The sequence below is a fragment of the Musca domestica genome, unplaced genomic scaffold (genome assembly GCF_030504385.1).
Source record: "Musca domestica strain aabys unplaced genomic scaffold, Musca_domestica.polishedcontigs.V.1.1 34, whole genome shotgun sequence".
NCBI classification, from domain to species: domain Eukaryota; kingdom Metazoa; phylum Arthropoda; class Insecta; order Diptera; family Muscidae; genus Musca; species Musca domestica.
In genome coordinates, this window is record NW_026712313.1 from 1657690 (window position 1) to 1680289 (window position 22600).

At 33.1% G+C, this 22600-nt stretch overlaps 1 protein-coding gene across 2 annotated transcripts in view; it reads left to right on the top strand.

The window, feature by feature from the left end:
- LOC101895374 (sialin) overlaps positions 1 to 22600 on the top strand; it is a 92989-nt gene that overhangs the window by 37709 nt on the left and 32680 nt on the right. The window contains exons 3-8 of one of the 2 annotated variants that reach the window (XM_005183090.4): positions 9367 to 9915; positions 9980 to 10066; positions 14127 to 14410; positions 14482 to 14614; positions 16769 to 17010; positions 17080 to 18378. The exons of the other annotated variant lie outside the window; for it this stretch is intronic. Coding sequence (XP_005183147.1) covers positions 9367 to 9915; positions 9980 to 10066; positions 14127 to 14410; positions 14482 to 14614; positions 16769 to 17010; positions 17080 to 17253 — 1469 coding nt within the window. The 3' untranslated portion in view covers positions 17254 to 18378. Of the gene's footprint in view, positions 1 to 9366; positions 9916 to 9979; positions 10067 to 14126; positions 14411 to 14481; positions 14615 to 16768; positions 17011 to 17079; positions 18379 to 22600 lie in introns of those variants that run through there. 2 annotated transcript variants of the gene reach the window in all.

The window sequence follows — 22600 nt, forward strand, 5'->3', positions numbered from 1 at the left end:
TTGGCCATATTTAAAATCTGTACATAAAACAAGTAAAAAAACTGTAAGGTCGGCCGGGCCGAACTTTGAATACCCTCCACCATTTAGAACCAACTTGGCAATTTTCACAAAAAATAAAATCCGTTAATATCTTAAAAATACCAAATGTGGCCGTCATATGAGGGTCTAATATCCCAGGAAGTACCTATATGTGGACCCTACTCCCAAACGTGGACATGATAACTGAAGAAGTTTTCACCCCCTAAGAAACTTGGCCCTGAACCTCAGTTGTGAATTTAATTACAATTAGGTCAATGCGCAATATAATTATTTTTCGGTCTTTAAAAATATCTGCCACTGTGCTATCAGTCGCGTTTTGATGACAGTCATTGTTGTGGCGGCGGCATCATCATAACATTCATGCATCCCTCACTGGACTTGTGGCCCAATTTCCAGCACATCTTGTCAGAGACAATTGCAACACATGTTTGACGCGCCAAAGCTATATTTACCATCCCACATGGGTGTATTAGGGTGTGCCAAGAAAAGTAAAAAAAGAAATATTGAAATGCATACACTTTTCATCTTTTATATCCTCCACCATTTTATGGAGGTTATATTAGCTTTGTCATTCCGTTTGTAACTCCTCCAAATACTCATAATAGACTCTATATTTCTGGAGCAGCATAAAATTCTAATTCGATTTATTCGATGTCCGTCTGTCTGTTGCAATCACGCTATTTTTCCAACGAACTGAGATATAAATCTAAAATTTTGCACACGTGTGTATTTAGCAGGATAAGTTGGTAAATGGGTCATGTCGATCCACGTCTTCGTATAGCCACCATATATCGGTACCTCTCTTTATTTGGTAATTTGATGACATTAGCGGCATTATTAATCGGAATTGTTTCAAATTTTGTATTTGAAGTTCGTAATGGATACTATAGGCTATGTAAAGAAATTATACGTCTTCGTATAGCCCCCATATTACGGTTTCTATTTAAGCGGTATTTTCTGTTTTTTTTTTTTTTTAATTTTCAAGTTCCTTCCAAATTGTGGAGAGTATTAAAACTTTGCTGCACAATATTTAGGGGATGAAATGGACCAAAAACTGAAAAATTTCCTGATTTTGCAATTATGGACCGATCGACGCGGAAGTTAGCATGGAGCTAGAGCTTCGGGCTGGGCAGAAGCCTTCCAATGATCATCGAATAATATTTAGTGGGTGAAATAGACCATAACATTTGTGTGAAATAAAAGTCAAACATTCCATTAAACCGCGAATATTTTTTATCCTGGCGAAATCACAAAGAGACGAAGAGTAAATATATCGGATATATATATAGCGAAATATATACAATGTATATATACAAAGGAAGGGGATGTTAGCTAGAATGCTTATATCTCAAGAATGGCTGGACCGATATTGACAAATTTGTTAATTCAGAATGCCCTCTTGGCATTAAAGTATTAAATCTAAAAAATCGCATAAAAAGATGTCAGTAATGATTTTAATATAGATTTTGTAACATTTTCATATTTTTTATCGCATGCGATTTTTTCTATTTGACTTATAATATTGAAGTGTATATTTTATAATATTTTTTCACTTTACAACACATGTTGGGGTTATTAAATACAGATTGCAATTATCGTCCGATCCTCACGAAAATGTTCACAAGGGTAGGGTTAGGCTCAGAAGGTCTATTGTTTTCAAAGATGTCCGCAAGATATATAGGGCTTGAAATGGACCAAGAACTAAATTTTGCAGCTGTTATAAAGGTCACAAATATAAACAAAACAAAGGACACAAATTCTCGCATGAAGTTAGAGTTTAGGACAGCGGGTAGAATGGACCACTACTTTTGTGTGAAAAAATACCAGCATTACTTACAGGCGATAACCGAAATACACAAAAGGCCAACTTCTGGCTTTTTTATGCTGATTTCGTTGGCGAATATATCCAAATATCGTAGACAAGCAAATCATGTAGATGAGTTTAAATTTAGAGATACAGAGGGACCTCTTGCATTTAGTATTTAAGAAAATACAGAAAAAATTTGCTGATCACACAATTGAAGCCAATCGACACTCCTGAGAAGAGAGTTAAGGACAGGGAACAATTCTAGCATTTTGGATGACCATTGGATTATATTTAGCTGTAAAATGGAGCACAACAACTAACAGCACGACGGAGTGCGTAAGTGCTAAAATGCTAAGGGTAATATCTGAGCAGTGCTCCGTGACATAATTTCAAATGCGAAATCTTCCAAAATGGATTTGGTTGGACATAAGGGGGCTTCTAACATATTGTAGTGCTGTTGGGTATCACATGGTCGGCCCCGCACGTCTATTGCCTTTGTTTACTTGTTTTTTTTGTTTTTGTTTTGAGAACACCCTAATATACATATATATGCACTTTATGTATGAATTACTTATAAGAGAATCTTAATCAATTGCATTAAGTTCACTGGTAATTACAAAGCATTTTCTTTGCTGCTGCTTATCTATCAGGAACAACAACGACTATATTTTGCCTTTTTCGCAGTTATATAAGTCGGTTGGTGTTACATAAATTTTGCAAGTATGACAAAGAAGAAGAAATAAAAAAAACTTTCCATATACTACTTAAATAGTTTCAAGGGAAAATGGATAAAAATAAAGTGACAAATACGAAAAAAGAAATAGATCTACGAGTTTTTTTGCGATTTAGTTAAATTAATTTTGAAAACAAAGACACATGGTGGACTCTATTAAAATATTGACAACACAAAACAGATATATACTTATGTGGGCGATAGAAAACAATATTTTAACTAAATATCAGAAAATAAAAAGCATATAAAAACTAGACCACTGAATTTATTTTTAAAACAAATCCTTTAGCCCAACAATGTTAAGTTCACAAAAATTTATACTTTTAAATTAAATAGATATTTAAAGGAGGGTATATTAACTTTGTCATTCCGTTTGTAACATCCCTAAATATTCGTGGTAGACCCCATAAAGTATACAGGGTGAGAAAAGAAAACTGCAACAAATTCAAATGCCATAATTTTTACATTTTTTTTTAAATTTTATTGAATGAAAGCAAAAAATGTCGGAGATAGCATCAAATTTTAGAATAAATTTAGATTTGTTCGAATCGGCCACGTTTGCCACGAATTATGGCCTTCAAGCGGCCAACGAAACCGTCACACGCTGCCCGAATCTTGTTTTGCGGTACTTTGGCCCGGCAAAGCGCTTGCTTGAGGTGATCGATGCTTTGGTATTTTTTAGTGGCAACCTTGCTTTCCAAAATACTCCAGACACAATAGTCCAACGGATTGGTATCCGGAGATTTTTATGGCCATTGTGCGCTGGAAATGAAGCGAGGAACCTCATTTTGTAACCATTCTTGGGTGGCGCGTGCTGAGTGCGATGGTGCTGAGTCCTGTTGGAATGTCCAAGGTCTGCGGAAAAAATGTTGGCGTGCCAAAGGCTTTAATACACCCTCCAAAATATTTTCGCGATAATATTCGCATTTATTCTGATGCCACGGTCGATTAATACGAGCGGAGAGCAACCATCGTCTGTTATGGCGGCCCACCATCACCATTGCCGGCGCTTGAGTTCTGGTGGTCAACCGAAGGTGCACATTTTCAGCTGACCTCATTGGCAATTAAACATGATCATTTTGTTTGTTTACAAACTGCTGTACAACGAATGTTTTCTCATCTGAGAAACCGAAATTCGGCAGTTCACCATTTTCGGCCAAGCGAAGCAACTCTTTGGCTCTTTTGAGTCCCATTTCTGGCACTTTTTGCAATTTCAATGGATTTTTCCCCAGCTCATTTTTCAATATTTGCTGAATGGAATATTGCGATATGTTCATCTCACGAGCAATTTTTCGGCCACTGCAACGCGGGTTTCGATCAAGTCGCTTCTTTACTTTACGAACCATTTCTGCTGATGTTCCTGTTTTTTCCGTCCACTTCCTTGACGTCGGGCTACGCTACCAGTAAAATTGTAACTAGCGATGCTACGAGACACAAAAGATTGACTCACATTTAAATGCTGGAGTGCTCTAACGATAGCCACTTGTGGTTTTCCAGCCAAATATAAAGAAATCACACTATCACGCTTGGATTCCATCACGAATAACTTTTTTTTCTGAAAAATTCTCATGCTTATAAACAATATAATGAGCTGTCACTGGAATAATTTTAACTGCTGTGGGACGAGTGGCTTAGAAATGACAGCTGTCTGAATTTAGTTTATTTATCTCACCCTGTATACCCTCCATAGGATGGTGGAGGGTATAAAAGTGATTTTTTTCTTTATATCGATTTTCGGCTTTTAGGTAAGATTTAGAGTTTTGGTATATTCCGGGACATATGGTAGAAATTTATGACAAACAATTTTGCTTCTGCTACGATCACATCTTAATGAAGTTTTCAAACTTTTTTTTAAGAAAAAGACCGAAAAGACCCCTTCAATGACTCTATTGAGGTTTAATTTGCTTTACAAAAATATTCAACATATTATTGAAAATAATTTTGCCAAAAACACTATATACCTCGAATATTTTCAAATAAATTTAAAATGAGCGGAATATTCCCGCCAAACCAAAGCAGGGTTACTTCCCGTTGTATACTTTCAAAACCCCGATACACATGTATTCATATTTTTAGCTCTAATTTCATAATCTAAACTAATTTTCCTTAAAATTATTTTTTGTATTGCACAGTGTTATAAGGTTCTAAAAAAATATTCAAAAATTCCATTTTACCAAGAACCTTTTATGTGCAATATTTTTAGAATCTCACTTAACCGTTACTTTGCAAACCTGTCTCAAATTAATTAAAAAATTAGGTGACATTTTTAACATAGCCCCCCATAAAAGACCGGAATTCCCAAAAAATTGTTTCCAAATTATAATTGTATGTTTTTAAAACCTTTTTTGTTTTTGTCGTCTGGAAATTAACATATTTACGATAGTCTGGCGTTCTCCGATTTAGTCAGCGGTTTTAGTGTATTAATTGAATTAATTTGCACAGTTCTATTGACAAATCACGTTTTAGCCAACTGGTTTTGCAAAATAAAAATAGCTAAAATATCATTGATTGTTTCAAGTTGCATTTTCAATACTATTTAACATATTTAATTATTCCAAGAAATAGTTTTGACCCTTATATTTTTTTTGTTTTTCTCACTCTCCCTCTCGCGCTCTATGCAATAAAAACAAAATATTACATCAGTGAAAATGTAAATAAAAAAATATTGGAAACTGAATATGAAATATAAGACAATGGCCAGAAGATTTAATCAGTCTTGACCTTGTGATTAACTACGTCGATGTTCTTGACAGCTCTGGAAGAAGGAATGTAGGTGGAACACTACGCCTACGTCATAAGTACAATAATAAAAAATGCATTAGTTAAATAAAAAATACATATTTTAAATGCATTTAGACAGGTTAGAAGAAAAGGGGGTGCTAAATTTTGTACGATAAAAAATAATGACTGACAGCTGCTATGACGTTTAGGAAATTTCAAGGTAGAGTGAATATAGGCCATTGGATTATGACTCCATAAGTCCATTGGATTATGGCTCCATCAGTCTTCAGGCCCTTTCGTACGTATGATAATAAGTTGAGCTACATTTGGCTTAATAATGTAAGACCACCGCATTGGGCGCCATTTCACTCTATGTAATTAATCCAAATATACCACTGCAAAATAATAAAAATACCACTAAACACAATGGAGCCACATCCAATTTTTCTGGTCAAAACAATTTCATTGTCTCGAAATGCAAACCCTAGTGACTTCAATATCAAAGACATAGAAGTGTAAAGATAGGACAAGACATGGTCAAGATATGGTAACCCTGTGAAAATAACTCTGTTGTTTCGATATCATGACAACATAGTTACCAATGTTAACGGGTTTAAACCGCTAAGGCAATGTGCAAATTTTCGGAAGGTCTATGGAATAGAATTTTGAAACCAAAATTTTGGATTTTTCAAATTTTTATTTGTTATCTGTTTCTGTAATTGTGGTTTTTATATTAACATGTCTCTGCCATGAGCTGTTACTCTATGTATTGTAGACACAAACCCTTTGCTCAAAATGCATTTTGTCTAGTCTTTACCATTTTAGGTCTTTGTCAATATCTTATTTCAGAATTTCAGCTTTTACTCTTTACCCAATACCAAATTTAGTAACCTTCTGCATCTATCCATCTTAGACAGCAACAGTTATGCAAAATTCTCAAACACAGACAAAAACAGTGACACCTACATCGGGAGTCCAGCTCCATCCCTCCAGCCAATACCAAATTTAGTATACATTTCGTACAAGTATAGGATTTAGTTCAAAACCACCGACAAATCTCAAACACAGATACCATCAGTAATCTAAATATCAAATTTCAGATTTTTATCTCTATCCCTTCACCCAATACCAAATATGTTACCATTTAATACTTCTCGTCCAATTTTAGTACACCAACAACCAACAGATACCAACAATGACATCCATATCAAATTTCAGGATTCCAGTTCTATTCCTTCACTCAATACCAAATTTAGTATTTTTCGTATAATTTTAGAACACATTTCCAAAAGCATCTTCATGTCTTAATTCCAGTAACCAACAGAGACCTTAATATCAAATTTTGAGGACTCCAGCCCTATCCCTTCTCTCAATACCAAATTCAGTACTTTTCATACAAATATAGGACGAATTTCCAAACCACCGCCAAATCTCAGACAGATATCTTAATATCAAATTTCAGAATTTTATTTCTATATCTTTACTCAATATTATATATAGTACCATTCGTACAATTATAGTACAAATTTTCAAAACCATCTCTATATCTTAACCACAGATACTAACATTGACATCCATATCAAATTTCAGGATTCAAGTTATTTTTCTTTACCCAATAAAAAACTTAGTGCTTTTTAGTACTTTTCGTATAATTTTAGAACACATTTGCAAAACTATCTTCATATCTCAATTCTAAATACCAACATATACATCAACACTAAATTTGAGGATTCCATCCCCATCCTAACCCAATACCAAATTTAGTACAATTTATTACTTTTCGTACAAATATAGGACGCATTGCAGAATCGCCGCCAAATCTCAAGCTCAGATACCATAAGTAATCGAAATATCAAATTTCAGAATTTTATCTCTATCCCTTTAAGGAATGTTAAATATAGTACTGGTACTTCGTACAATTATAGTACACATTACCGAAATCAACTCCATATGTCTAGGCTACGAATGAACAGCGACCCTAAAACCAAATTTCAGATTTCAAGCACATCTATTCACAAAAAAAAAAAAATTGTACCAACTTTATCACCAAGTAATAATTTTCGTACACATTTTCAAAATCAACTTTAATTCTCAAACCCACCACCAAAAGGGACCTCAATATAAAATTTCAAAAATTCTGCTTCACCCGTTCAGCCTAAACAAAATTTTACCAAATATAGTACTTTTCGTGCACTTGTAGTACACTTTTCCAAAAGTCACCACTTTATCGTAAACCCACCACCAAGAGGGACCTCAATACAAAATTTCAAAATCCAATACACCTGCTTTCCAAAATACTCCAGACACAATAGTACAACGGATTGGTATCCGGAGATTTTGGTGGCCATTGTGCGCTGAAAATGAAGCGAGGAACCTCATTTTGTAACCATTCTGGTTTGTTGGTTTACAAACTGCTGGACAGCGAATGTTTTCTCGTTGGAGAAAACGAAAATCAAAATCGGCTGCTCACCACTTTCGTCCAAGCGAAGCAACTCTTTAGCTCTTTTGAGTCTATTTTCTTTCTGTTTGGAATTTAAATGGCATTAACCCGAGCTCATTTTTCAATATTTGCCAAATGGAATATTGCGATATATTCAGCTCACGAGTCATTTTCGGCCTCTCCGACGCGGGTTTCGATCGCTTCTTTACTTTTCGAACTATTTCTGCTGATGTTGATGTTTTCTTCCGTCCACTTCCTTGACGTCGGGCTACACTACCAGTATCACGGTAACGAGTGATGGTACGACACAAGATTTATTCACAAAAGATTTATTCACATTTAAATGCTGGAGTGCTCTAACGATAGCCACTTGTGGTTTTCCAGCCTCAAGCTTAAATTACATCACGAATAACTTTTTATCTGGAAAATTCTCACCAAAATACTTTTGTACGCTTGTAAACAATATAATGAGCTGTCACTGGAATAATTTTAACAGCTGTCGGACGAGTGGCTTAGTAATGACAGCAGTCTGAAGTTGGTTGAAGTTTTTGAATCTCACCCTGTATGTGTAAACTTGACAGTTCGTAATTTCGAACACTGGTTTCTAAAAAAACGAAAAATCGAACATTTTTTCAGAGTAATTTTCTGACATCAGTGGGCCCAAATTACCCTAAATAAGTATATATATTTTTTAAACAAAAATCGAAATGGGTTAATTACCGATAAATTGACCACTTTTTGTAAATTCACTGAAAAATAAAATTTTTCATTAGTTCATCATTCTGCTCAATAAAAAAATATGATTTTGTTTATTAATTTTTCAATAAAACATGCCAATAATTCGCTACACGACATTCCAATAAAATTTACCATCTTCGAAGAATTATTAACATAAATCAGAAATTAAAAACCACAGACAGACAGCCATTAAAAAGAAGAGAACTTCAAAAAAAAAATCAAACGCCATTGTCAAGGTTCAAATTTACACACCAGCACATTAAGGATTTTGTTTCGCCAAAATTCGTTATTGTTCTTCTAGAGTTTATTGACTCTTTGTGATGGGAGTCATAAGACACTGTAATATTACCACATAACTTGTCTTTATTGTTGCATCTTTCTTTGATACTTGGCGGACACAGAATGACCATGCCAAGGAAATTTTGAAATTCGAGAATGCTTTTAATGGTGGTGATTGTGTTTTTGCGGATGCGCCAATGATTGTTCATAATTTAGAATGACTTTATTATGTGGATAAAATTTTTGACACTTATGATTTGTCATTGGGAGTTAAAGCCAAAGACATTACGAAATTTGGGAATATTTGTGGAATTGGGGTTGAAGGTGGGGCAAGTGTATTATTTTATTTTTCGAAATAAATTGATCGTTTTTTAATAAGACCCACTTGCTTTGTTTATCCAAAATTATGTTATTGTATTTAGATTCATAATATATAAACATATAATATTTAATTTTCATAAATTTATTTTAATACATTCAATAAAAATATATATTTTTATAAATATATTAAAAATATTTTTTTGTTATATGTATTTATATATATTATATATATTTTTTTATAATTATTTTATATTAATTCCAATCTTAAAAATCTTATTTTCCTTCCAGGTTTCTTATCATGTCGACAAGTCTTGAATCTGCTTACCATGTTCGGCTTCATGCTGAACTATGCCCTGCGGGTAAATCTGACCATAGCCATTGTGGCAATGGTCAAGCCAGAAAATGCCACCAAATCTGATAGCCTTGCGGGAAATCTAACAACCATTACGACTACCACAACAACGACAGTGGCGCCCAATCTGAATGCTAGTAGTAGTCCTCCACTAGATGATGAGCTAGATGATCGTTTCTCTTGGGATACGTATCAACAAAATTTCGTTTTGGGTTGTTTCTTCTGGGGTTACATCTTAACTGAGTTGCCCGGTGGCCGTTTGGCTGAATTAATTGGTGGTCGTCGTGTCTTTGGTCATTCCATGTTGTGGGCAAGTTTGTTGACTTTGATCACACCCTTGGCTGCTCATTTGAATTATGTTCTGCTGATTATTGTTCGTGTCGTCTTGGGCTTTATGTTGGGTGCCTCATGGCCAGCCATACATCCCGTTGCTGCTGTTTGGATTCCGCCAAATGAGAGATCGAAATTCATGTCCAATATGATGGGTAAATAAAAATTTATATAAAAATTTAAAATAAAAAAAAATTATAATTTATTTTTTTTTAATAGCCTCTTCCCTTGGTGCTGCTATTACCATGCCTATTTGTGGTTTCCTGATTTCTGTTGCCGGCTGGTCCAGTGTTTTCTATGCAACTGGTAAGTTAACAAAAATATATACGACTAGTAAGTTTCCGCTACATCATCAGGAAAAATTCCACCTTTAAGTTTTAGATTCTCAAAATGCACAATTTGCTCAGTTTGACAGTTTATTTAATAAAAACTTCATAAAACGTACTAAATTTTCAGATTATCAAGGATTTATTTATTTAAGTTTTTCCTTCTTCGGAAGAAAATAATTGGAGAATTATTATCTTTTACGCCAAAAAGTGTAAAAGTTTAAAATCTTCAATTTAGAAGTTAACCGAGGAGGTTAATAGTAAAACCATAGCTCAAAGTTTCCCTAGAAACCAGCAGCGACCTCCATAACAAATTTCAAAATTCCATCTCTATCACAACACCCAACGGCATATTTTGTGGTATTTTGCACTTTTCGTACATTCATAGTACAAATCATCCGAAATTATCTCAACCACATACACCAACAGTGACATCCATATCAAATTTCAGGATTTCAGCCCTTTTCCTTTACTCTACTAAATTTAGTACTTTTCGAACAATTATATAGCACAAATTTCTAAAACCACCTCCATATCTCAATTCCATATACCAACAGAGTCCCCAATATCAAATTTGAAAATTCCAGCCCTATCCCTTAACAATACCATATATAGTACCACATAGTACTTTTCGTACAATTATGACACACATTTCCAAAACCATATTCATATGTCCAACCTACACATGAACAGCGACTCTAATACCAAACTTCAGAATTCAAGTACTATCTGTTCACCCAATATTAAATTATACCAAATATAGTACTATTCAGTACTTTTCGTGCACTTGTAGTACACATTTCTAAAACCACGTTTCCATTAGAAACCTACCAGGTACACATTTCCAAAACCAACATCCTATATCAAATTTTATTTTCCAACCTTTACTACGAATACATATATCCTGCACTCCATCAGTGACTCTAATTTCAAATTGTTACTCACTCCGTTTGCCAAATACAGTTACTTTTTTGTTACCCTTTAGCACCTTTCGTACTCTTTTAGTACGAAGACGTACCAAGACTGACCCTCGTGCAAAATTGCAAGATTCTAGCTTTAGCGTTTCGTCTGGGCGTTGATTCTAAGTCTATCTAAGTTATTTAGTTAAAAAATAAAAACAGGTAAAAATTACGCTAAGTTTGGCGGGTGGATCTTTATATTTCCTCCTGGAATAACTTTAATATTAAACAAATCTGGTTGAAATTCCCAACAATTTGGGGTTTTAATGGGCGATTTTTTAGAACTCATAAAAATTTTTATATTTTATTTGAGGAAGGATCCTCAAAATTGCAAGAACTGGGTCCAAACGTTATATGGGGATTACTCTTAGACCTATACCTACATGGATACAAGGATGTTTCCAACCTATTAACATTTATAAAATCAAATAACAGCCTCTTCGGCAAGGCAAAGGAAAAGTCCGCTGTATTTAATCAACTGACGTCAATTATATTTGTATCAATCAATATTAGTCAAATAAAACACAGGTCAATAATTTAAATATGAAAGGAAACCAAGCTTCTTGGCACAAAAAACAATTTAAAATGTTTACACACGTTTTTATATTTTTGGCTGAAATTTTCAAATATAGCAACTGCACACATGGAATATTTTTGCGGAAGTTTCCCCAAATAATTATAGATTTTAATAAAACAGCTGTCCAAAAGTTATAGTGTGCAAAAATATGGGGTGATTATTATGACTAATACAAAAAATACACATGTTATGATAAGTAAGATTCAAAGACAAATAAACACCTTACTCAACACAACTTTCTATAATTTTGTTCATAACTATATTTTAATCACGAGACGTGTAGCAATTTACCCCAAAATATTTCACTATGTGTCTCGACTGAACTAACTACTCTATGCAAAGCTACAAAATATAGGCCAAGAAAAAAATTGTGTCGATTATGTTCTTTGTTCGGCTATTTTTAGTTCGAATTGGGTACACGCTGCCGAGAATCTTTCATTTTTGTCTTTAACAGAAATGTCCACTTTTCCATCTATTGAATTTCCGCAATCATTTACAATCGATTTTCGATTTCAAACTTTCCAATCTCAAGATGACTAAAATCGAGTTTAGATTTTTGATTTGCCGTATTACCATTAAAAATTTAATTGATGTTGGCTTTGGTGACCCTTTTTTATGGAGTCCATAGTATAAAGACGTTTAAAGTTGCATACTATTAGGCTAGTATAAAAATGGAAAAAGGAACGAAAATCTTAAATTGAAACTCGATTACAGAAAGTCGACTATTAGTTTTGAAACGTTGTGGACTTCTGCGCTTAGGTTTTTTTTCAATTCCAACAGCGGTTATAGTAGGGGACACATTCCTATCCATTTTACTCCTTTTTTTACCCAAAGAAACATTTGCTTGCTGTATAACCGACATTTAACTTCCTTCTTATTTTGGCCAAAATCACCTTGATAGGTGAGAAGTTCTCAAAATTTTTTAAAATTCTTTTAAAAGTCAAAATTGAGAAATTAAACGATAACAACTTTATCCAATACCTCCCCCACAAACGGTCAAAATTTTGAATAATAACTGTTATAAACTGTGAAATAAGAGTCCAATTATCTTCAAATTTCACACCAACACAAGATTTTGTATGAACAATAGAAGGAACCGACCACTCTTTCAGGTACATCCCCGAAACGGACCAAAATTTGATATAAAAAACACCAATCAAATGCGAAATAAGCATCAGACTCTCTTCAAATTTTACCCCTTCTAATATTTCTGCTAACAAAACATCTGGTGTAAACAACAGATATAACGGCCCACTCCTCCTCACCCACAGAGGGTCAATATTTTGAATAACTAAAACGGTCATAAAATACCCGATTCTCTTCAAAACGGTTAAGGTTAAGTCAAAATGTATTTTTATAGGTTCATCACCCCACTATATCTCTTTGAGACAGCTGTTGATAAAAATCAATAATTATTTGTGGAAACTTCCGCAAAAATATAGTTATATTTCATCATTTGAGTGAAGAAACGAAACGTGTGTAAACACTTTCAGTTGTTAATTTAATTTGTATATTTAGTTGTGTTTGTTTGACAATAAACGTGGTTTCGTTTAATATTTAAATTAATTAAATTCTTGTTTGTTTGACTAATATTAATTAATGCAAATATATTTTCTATCAGGTGATAAAAATGAGCGGACTTGTCCTTCACTTTTCCCTTTTGTTTATTTGAATTTAAATTATTGTTAAGCAATAATTTGATATAGTAAGGAATTGATTATAGTTTATTGACCTATTGGTAGAATAACATTGGAATGTTGGAAGAATAACATTGGGACTACGATCAGTATCTATTTTTTTTTATTATTTAGAATTAACTCCGCTCTGGACTTGCATTTTCAGGTCAACGGACAACTAAATTTTAGAGTACCTATTTATATTCTCAGAATTTACATTTTTTATAATCTCAAAATTTTTGTTGAAAATGATAACCTAAAAAAATTGGTTCAGTTGACACATATGAAATCCACTTAATTATTTTAGGAAACTTCCATGTGTAGTTACAATATTTGAATATTTAAGGAAAATATAGAAATGAGTGTAAACATTTCAATTGTTTATTTAATTAATATCAAGATGGGGTGATTTCTTATAATATTTAAATAAATTAAATTGTAATTTATTTATTTTTGACAAATATTAAGTGATACAAATACATTTCTCGTCAGATGATAATTGTTTTTAAGTAAGGAATTGATTATAGTTTATTGACCCATTGGAAAATATATTGGAATTAGAACGAATTTCTGGGAACAGCATAATTTTATGTAATAATGTAATGTAAAAAGAAAATGTGTGGAAAAAGCCCACCGGTAAGGAAATATGAAATAATTGTTCTAAGCTTTCTTCTTCCTACATTTTTTCATCATTTAGCTCAATTTCGGTTTTTAATGTCTAAAAATCTTTAATTTTGAAAACACCTGCACCGAGATTTTATCTTGCTATTGCTTTAAAACGTACCCTTTCAGTTTTTCCAGTTTCTCATATTTTTCTTTTTATTTCAGGTGCCGTTGGTCTCATCTGGTCCGTTTTGTGGTTCACCTTGGTCTATGAGACACCCGCCACCCATCCACGTATTACACCCGAGGAAAGACGCGAAATTGAAGAAGCCATCGGCACATCAACATCCAAAAAGCGACCCAGCTATGTACCATGGGGTGATTTGTTCTGTTCTCCTGCCGTGTGGGCCATTATCATTACACATGGCTTGTCGGTATTTGGTTTCTTCACTGTCATCAATCAATTGCCCACATTTATGAATCAGGTTTTAGGTTTCGATATTAAACAGGTAAAATTAATTGATACTACAAAACAATCCAAATTAAATCAATTAATAATTGTTTTATTGTATTATTTTAGAATGGTCTCTTCTCATCGTTGCCATATTTGGGCAAGTACATTATGGCCTTCAGTTCTTCATGTTTTGCCGATTATTTGCGTCAAAAGAAAGTTTTGAGCACAACAGCAACAAGGAAAGCATTCACAACGTTTGGTAAGTTTTAATTATTAGAATTTTTATTACTTAAGCTATGAGTTGTAAAAGTTTTGTCTATAAGCTCCCGGTTTGGGTTTAACCGGACCCCTAAACTGAGAAACGTTTCTTGTAAAAGTTGAATTATGTTGTGTTTTTTAACATTAGTCACGTGGCTATAACGGCCAAAACATGCCACATTTAAAAAGAGGCTGTTGGAACCTAGTGTTTTTTTGAGCGAAATATGTTTCACAAAGGGTTACAACATTAAATAATCATAACTTCATTCCAATATTTATATCAACTCTGGATCTGGTATGAAGATACGACAGAACGGACAACTGCTGCTGGTATTTCTTAAATTGTTATTGCCTTCTTATAGCAGGTTATTGCTCAGTGAATAGGACGAGCAACGTATCAAATTGAAATAAAGTTTTTATTGGCAGTATATGTTTGGACGGAACACGTTGCGGTCTGTCATCACGATCCAGCTCATGTTAGTCCATTAATGGTGTGATAGATTTTCTTCAAACTTTTCCAAGATCAATATTTTGCAACGTTAGTATCTATAGTGAACTATATCTCCCACTCCTTGTAAATTCTTTAAAAAATCGACGCCTACGGCTTTTCGGCCTTGGAAAAAAATTCTTAAAAAAAATGTACGCCTACGGCTTTAAAGGCCTTAGAAAAAAATTCTTTCAAAAAAGGCCTTAGAAATATTTAAAAAATCGACGCCTACGGCTTTGAAGGCCTTGGAATAAAATTCTTTAAAAAAATAACAGCTTACGGCTTTGAGGGCCTTGGAAGAAAATTCTTTAAAAAAAAACAGACTACGACTTTGAAGGCCTTAGAAGGAAATTCTTTAAAAAAATCGACGCCTACGGCTTTGAAGGTCTTGGAAAAAAAATCTTTAAAAAATCGACGCCTACGGCATTGAAGGTCTTGGAAAAAAATTCATTAAAAAAATCCACGCCTATGGCTTTTCGGCCTTGGAAAAACATTCTTTAAAAAATCCACGACTACGGCCGTCCGGCCTTAGAAAAAATCTTCTTTAAAAAAATCCACGCCTACGGCTTTTCGGCCTTGGAAAATATCCACGTTTATGGCTCTGAAGGAGTTGGAAAAAATTCTTTAAAAATAATCCACGTCTACAGCTGAAAATATCGTAATATTCCATTCGGTAAATATTGAAAAATGAGCTCGGGGTAAAGCCATTGGAATTCCAAAAGGTGCAAGGTCTTACACCGCAACAGAAAGAAAATAGACTCCAAAGAGCTAAAGAGGAGCTTCGCTTGACCGAAAGTGGTGAACTGCCGAATTTGGTTCTCTCCGATGAGAAAACATTCGTTGTCCATCAGTTTGTAAACAAACAAAATGATCGTTTTGAGTTCAGCTGAAAATGTGCATCTTCGCTTGGCCACCAGAACTCAAGCGCAGGCCATGGTGATGGTGTGGGCCGCCATAACAGCAGATAGTCGCTCTCCGCGAGTATTAATCGACTGTGGCATCAGAATAAATGCCGAATATTATCGCGAAAAAATTCTGGAGGGTGTATTAAAGCCTTGGGCACGAAAACATTTTGGCCGCAGACCTTGGACATTCCAACAGAACTCAGCCTCATCGCACTCAGCACGCGCCACCCAAGAATGGCTACAACGTGAGGTTCCTCGCTTCATTTCCAACGCACAATGGCCACCAAAATCTCCGGATACCAATCGGTTGGACTATTGTGTCTGGAGTATTTTGAAAAGCAAGGTTGGTGCTAAAAAAATACTAAAGTGTCGATCACCTCAAACAAGCGCTTCGCTGGGTATGGCCCAAAATACTTCAGAGCAACATTCGGATAGCGTTTGACAGTTTCATTTGGCCGTTTGAAGGCCATAATTCGTGCCAAAGGTGACCAATTCTAACAAATCTAAACTTATTCTAAAATTTGATGCCATTTTCGACATTTTTGCTTCCATTCAATAAAATTTAAAATAAATGTAAAAACTATGGCGTTGGACTTTGTTGCAGATTTTTATCTCACTCTGTATACCCCAGCCTGAATGATGACACTTCTTCTTCAGGTCCCAAACATTTTCCCGACTCTCCACATTAAACATATTTTCGCCAAAAAACCTTCCAAAAATGTCACATTATTTTTAATTTTGTTGAAATTTTTTCTCTTTTTAGCTCTCACCACTCCCGGTCTGTTGATGATTGCCCAGGTCTTTTTGGGTACTGAGGCAGCATGGTCGGTGACAATTTTCACATTGGCTCTGTTTGCTCATGGTGCTGTGACGCCCGGTTATTTGGGTAATGGTTTGGATATTGCACCCAACTTCAGTGGTACCATTTTTGGTTTGGCCAATACCTTATCCTCCTTTGGTGGTTTCCTGTCCACATGGATGGTTGGCGCTCTGACCTATGAAGATGTAAGACAAAAATATTCCTCTATTCTAGAAATAGAACAAAACAAAAATTCATTTTATTATCCATTTTAGAAATGCTATCATCAATGGCAAATTGTGTTTTGGATCTTGGCCATTACCTATATCTCGGGTGCTGTGGTTTATCTAATTCTGGGCACTGGCGAATTACAACCTTGGAATAATCCACCAGAGCGCAAAAAAGTTTCAGATGTGCACAACGAGGAGGGTGTACCACTGAAAAATTAATTAAACCCTACAACAGTACCGTGAATACAAATTAGTGATAAGTTTCATTTTTTTTGTCATATTGAGAGCGTGTATTTTTTCTTTGTTCTTTGCCATTTTCTTTTAATTTCTTATGTATTATACATCAAACAAACAAATTAATTATAGTTTAGCAAAGTTTTAGATGGTATGGAGTAAGTGAACATAGTAATTCATGCAGGGTGCTCTATTCTAATGAAACAATTAAACAAAAATATGTGTATACTATAGTTAATTAATGTATGTATGTGTATGTATTATTAGCCACAATTATTGCTACTATATTATGTATATGTACTGTGCTGTTTAAGTTTTAAGGGTTCAAAATTGTTTGAATTCAATGAATCTACTTTTGTAAAAGAAAAGTATAACCTTGGTGGGAAATAATCTTCAATGTATTTTGTAAAGTTAATTTGCATTTGATTTTGATTGATTTACGTGGTTGGAATAATTTTGATAAGGTCGGATTTCATTAAGTATGAGGGCTCGATATTGGAGAAGAACTCAAGGCCAGTTCATGTATGTGGAAAAAAAGAAATGCGAAAAAAGTCCTTTTTATGAGTGGTTTAACATTTATTTTATATTTATTCAATTAAAAAAATCAAAAATTAAAACAAACACCTATAGATTTTTTTTCAATTAAATTTTATTTTTTTATATTAATTTGATTGAAATCAACACGTAAATAATTGGTTTTCTTATTTATTTCGACGTACATCAACAATTTCTAAATATTTTGCCCCATTTCTGGAATTTTCTTTGATCGACCTGCATTTAAAATTATTCCAACGTGGGAAGTCTTAATATGAACTTTGAATTTATTTCCTATCCTTATATTATGCACAGTACATTTATTATTTGCTTATATAAACAAATTAATTCATATTCATAGTAAATATTAAAAAAATCTCTGTCTTTCGAGAAATCCCACCTTAGAAAATATGCAAAATGTTAATAAAATTCCCAAACTTGCCCAAATCTTTTTTAGATTTTACAAATAATTAAAGAAATATAATTTACACATTAATAGAAAGACATTATTATTTTTTAGTTAGAATTATTTTATAATATACATTTTTCTTAATTTTCCAAATATTATTTTTCACATATTTAAGGCTTCCAAAATTTAATATTTTTATATATAAAATAGAACATGTTTTTATTTAAGGGGAATTAATATAACCCAGGTATATTTTTGTGGTATATGCATGAGTTAAAATAACATTGTTCTTAAAAGAATAAATTGTCAATTCAGGAGATTCAATTATTGGATAATTTATAGAAATTATTTAGTAAAGAAAATTCTTAGGATATACTCCAAAATGTTTCGGATTTTATACAAATAGCTTAATTAGAACACCAATTCATCTGTTTATAACGGGTTTTCAAAAAAAATAATAATAATAATTAGCATTTTTTAATTATACAGCTTTAAATTTAATAAATTATTTATTTACAACCAATTCGAAATATTTTGTGCAGGCCCTTACAATTTATTATTATTATTAGCTATTTTAACTCATACCTTATTAAATATACCTTGGATGGAACTTGAATATTGAAAATAATTTGTAATTTATTATTTTTATTTAAAAATTTGCCAAAAATTGGGTTATATGTTTTGTCAAATAGCAAATAGAAGGAAAATTAAAAAAAAAATAAATATCAATATCTTTGGTCAAATAGGAAATTTAATGCCAATTTAATTTTTTTATTTTTTTTCATAACCCCACTTTTATTTTATTCTAGTTCCGCTTATTTTCCCCCCTTTCCCCCCAGCCAAAAGGGATATTATCATTATCATTTTTTATTTTACAGTATTGAAACATATTTATTTTGTTTTAATAGCTGTTTTTCTGTTTTACAATATAAAACCTATGTTTTAATATAAAATCTTACATTTTTATATATAAGATAATTACCATTTTAATAAAAAAAAAATATTTTTTCTGTGTATACGTTTAATTTTATAATATGTTTTAAATAATCATCACTTAGTTTTTGTAAGATATGTGAAATAGAGTAATAGATACAAATAGCTCTGTTGTAATGCTAAATTAAAATTAATAAAAATTATTTTAAATAAAAAAACATTGCAAATTGACATTAAAAAATAATGAGCAAGAGATAAGACTAGCTTGAAAGTGCTGCCATTTGGTAAAATTTTTTAATGAAAAACATTGCAAATTGTTCAAAAAAATAAGAAAAAAAGTCATAGACTAGATTTAAAGCAAGTCTTCGAGATTTTTGAATTATAGCATATTTAGTTCAAAACAAGTAAAAAAGCTGAAACTTCGGCCGGACCGGACTTTGAATACCCTCCGCCATTTGGAAAGAATTTGGTAATTTCAAAAATAAAAAATCCGTTAAAAATTCAGTTAAAATCTTAAAAATACCGAATATAGCCATTATATTGGTGTCTATACGACGACGTGACCTGCATAGGATACTTTTGTCATAAGCCATTTCAATACTCAAATGCGAAACTTGAAAAAAAGTCGGTGAATAATGTAGTTAAAATGATCAAAATACGGAATAATAGGTTGGTACCATGGGGTCTACACCAAAACGTGGACCTGCACAGACAATTTTCCGTCATAGGCTGTAGTATCCATTACGAACTTCATATACGAAATTTGAAATAATTCCGCTGAATAATGCTAAAATCATCAAAATACGGAATATCGGGAGGTGCCGTTAGATGGGGGCTATGCGAAGGCGTGAACCAACACGGATAATTTTCTGTCTTAGGCTGTAGTATCCGTTACGAACTTCATATACCAAATTTGAAATAATTCCGCTGAATATTGTCGCTAAAATCATCAAAATACCGAATATCCGGAGGTGCCGTTATATGGGCTATGCAAAGGCGTGATCCAGCACGGATAATTTTCTGACATAAGCTGTAGTATCCATATGAACTTCAAATACCAAATTTTAAACAATTCCGGTGAATAATGTCGCTAAAACTATCAAAATACCGAATATCGGGATATACATTTATATGGGGGCTATACGAAGACGTGGACCTGCACGGACAATGTTCTGTAATAGGCTTGTGGTATCTATTAAGAACTTCAAATACCAAATTAAAATATTTCCGGTGAATAATGTCGCTAAAATCATAAAAATACTGAAAATCGGGAGGTACATTTATATGGGGGCTATACCAAAACGGGGACCTGCATGGCCCATTTCAATACCTGCGGACATAATATACATTTGAGCTAAATTTTATCAACATACTTCATTTCGTTCGGAAGCTGGAGTGATTTCCACAGGCGGACGGACATCGTTAAATCGACATAGAATTTTATGCTGATCAAGAATATATGTACTTTGTGGTTTCTAAAATGGTATACCACCCATACTATGGCGGAGGGTATTAAAAGTTGTTATTAGATCTGTAAAATTTGCATATATGTCAGAATATCATCCTACATTAAATACATTTTGCAAGGATATTTTCTACTTTTAAGATTTCAAAATACCAAATTACACCACTTCGGCTGGGATATGTGACCTGTTTCCGAAAGGTGACATTTTATTAAAAGTACTAAAATACGCTTGAAGAGGTCGCTTGAAAATAGAGGTTGAAACCATCAAATATCAAGCTGGATGTTCATATCAAATACGGTGATTTGACCCCACCCAGTCAGGAATGTATGTGCTTAATGGGGTCTGCGGTGAATATTTGGATATCTTCAATTTAATAACATCTGGAGGCTCATCATTTTTAGAATTATAGAATTGTTATTACATCAACAAAGCCAAGAAAGGATTTGTAGCGACAACGATTCAGGATGTTTTTTTAGTAGCCGTTTTGGAAACGGTCCCATTAATTTCTCAGAGATGAAAAAAAAAAAATCGTAGAAACCGATCATTTTCCCAGTCCCCCTGATATTGATAAAAAAAGCCTGCTTGGCCAGGGCTTATTTAATTTTATTATAATTGTTTATTATAATTTTTTATTAAAATTTTTCAATAAAATAAAATAAAAAAAATATAATAAAAGTTTTATTTATTTAAATGAAGAAAGTAGAGAGAAATAGGGTTGGTAAGTACTTCGATAAACACATACGAGGCAAATTTGTTGATGGACGTCACGATTAAGTTGAAAAATGGTTTCTTGAAATACACGAAAATACCAGGCGCCCAGAATCAATAGCAGGGCTATTTGTCGAAAAATAAAAAAATCTAAAAATTTTGGTCTGGCAAACCCATGTAATCAAAATTTAATTTGCGCCTGAAAGTCTGCTTTGGATTTGACAATTATGTTGGGAATTGCCAGATCAAAATACTGAAATGGCAAATGCCGTAAAATACGAAAAATATATGCGCCTGAAAGTATGCTCTGAATTTTGATTTTTTAAACACGGAGTTGCCAGACCCATTTTTTTACTTGTTTTTTAAACAAGCTACTTGCTATTTGATTCTGGGCTCCTGGTATTTAGGGAAATTTGAACAAAATCGGGTTTTGGTTTACGGTGACGTCATGAACCCAGACAAAATGGTTTCAAATTGTTTGAAGACTCACCTTTGCCATTTTCACATATTATCGCAAATCAAACACATTTTTGTAATTTCTTTATTTTTTTATTTTATTTAAAAATTTGTATAAAATATAAAAAAACATTATAATCATAGGTAGACAATAATTGTTCGAGTGTGTGATTAAGATTAGGAAATTTATTCTCTTTGGACCAAACGTCCTTGAAAATCCAATAGTTTTAAATTGAACTGCGATTCTTTCAATTGACTTGGGGCTGGATTTTTGTTCTATTTTATTTTCTTTATTTAAGTTTTATTGCACATTGAGGTCCTGGCCTGGACGAATCAAGATTTTGTTTTATCACAAATTGAGTCAATAAATAGGTTCAAATAATGGTGTCCACTTGACTGACAGTTAAAGATTTCTGGACCCTATATTGTACTGTCTGAAAAAAAGGAAAAAAAATCTGATTACTTATGCTTGGCTATAAATATTACACACCGGAATGTGAATCGATTTTGGCCATGTAAAAAAAAAAGAATTTCCGAACTCTACCTCAATTATTTTATTACAATAGATAATTTATGCTGGTCATGAATATATGTACTTTAGGAGTCTACAATTGTTATTTCGATGATTTTGAGCTCATATACATTCTACACTGTGCTTCAAAAAAATTGTTCAAAAAATAAAATCGGAATTAATTATGCTAGTGATTTTAAGAACGAAATTAGTTAAGCAAAAAATGCCGAGACGTATTTGTATTATTTTTATACCCTCCACCATACATAGTATGGAGAGTATATTAAGTTCGTCATTCCGTTCGGAACTCATCGA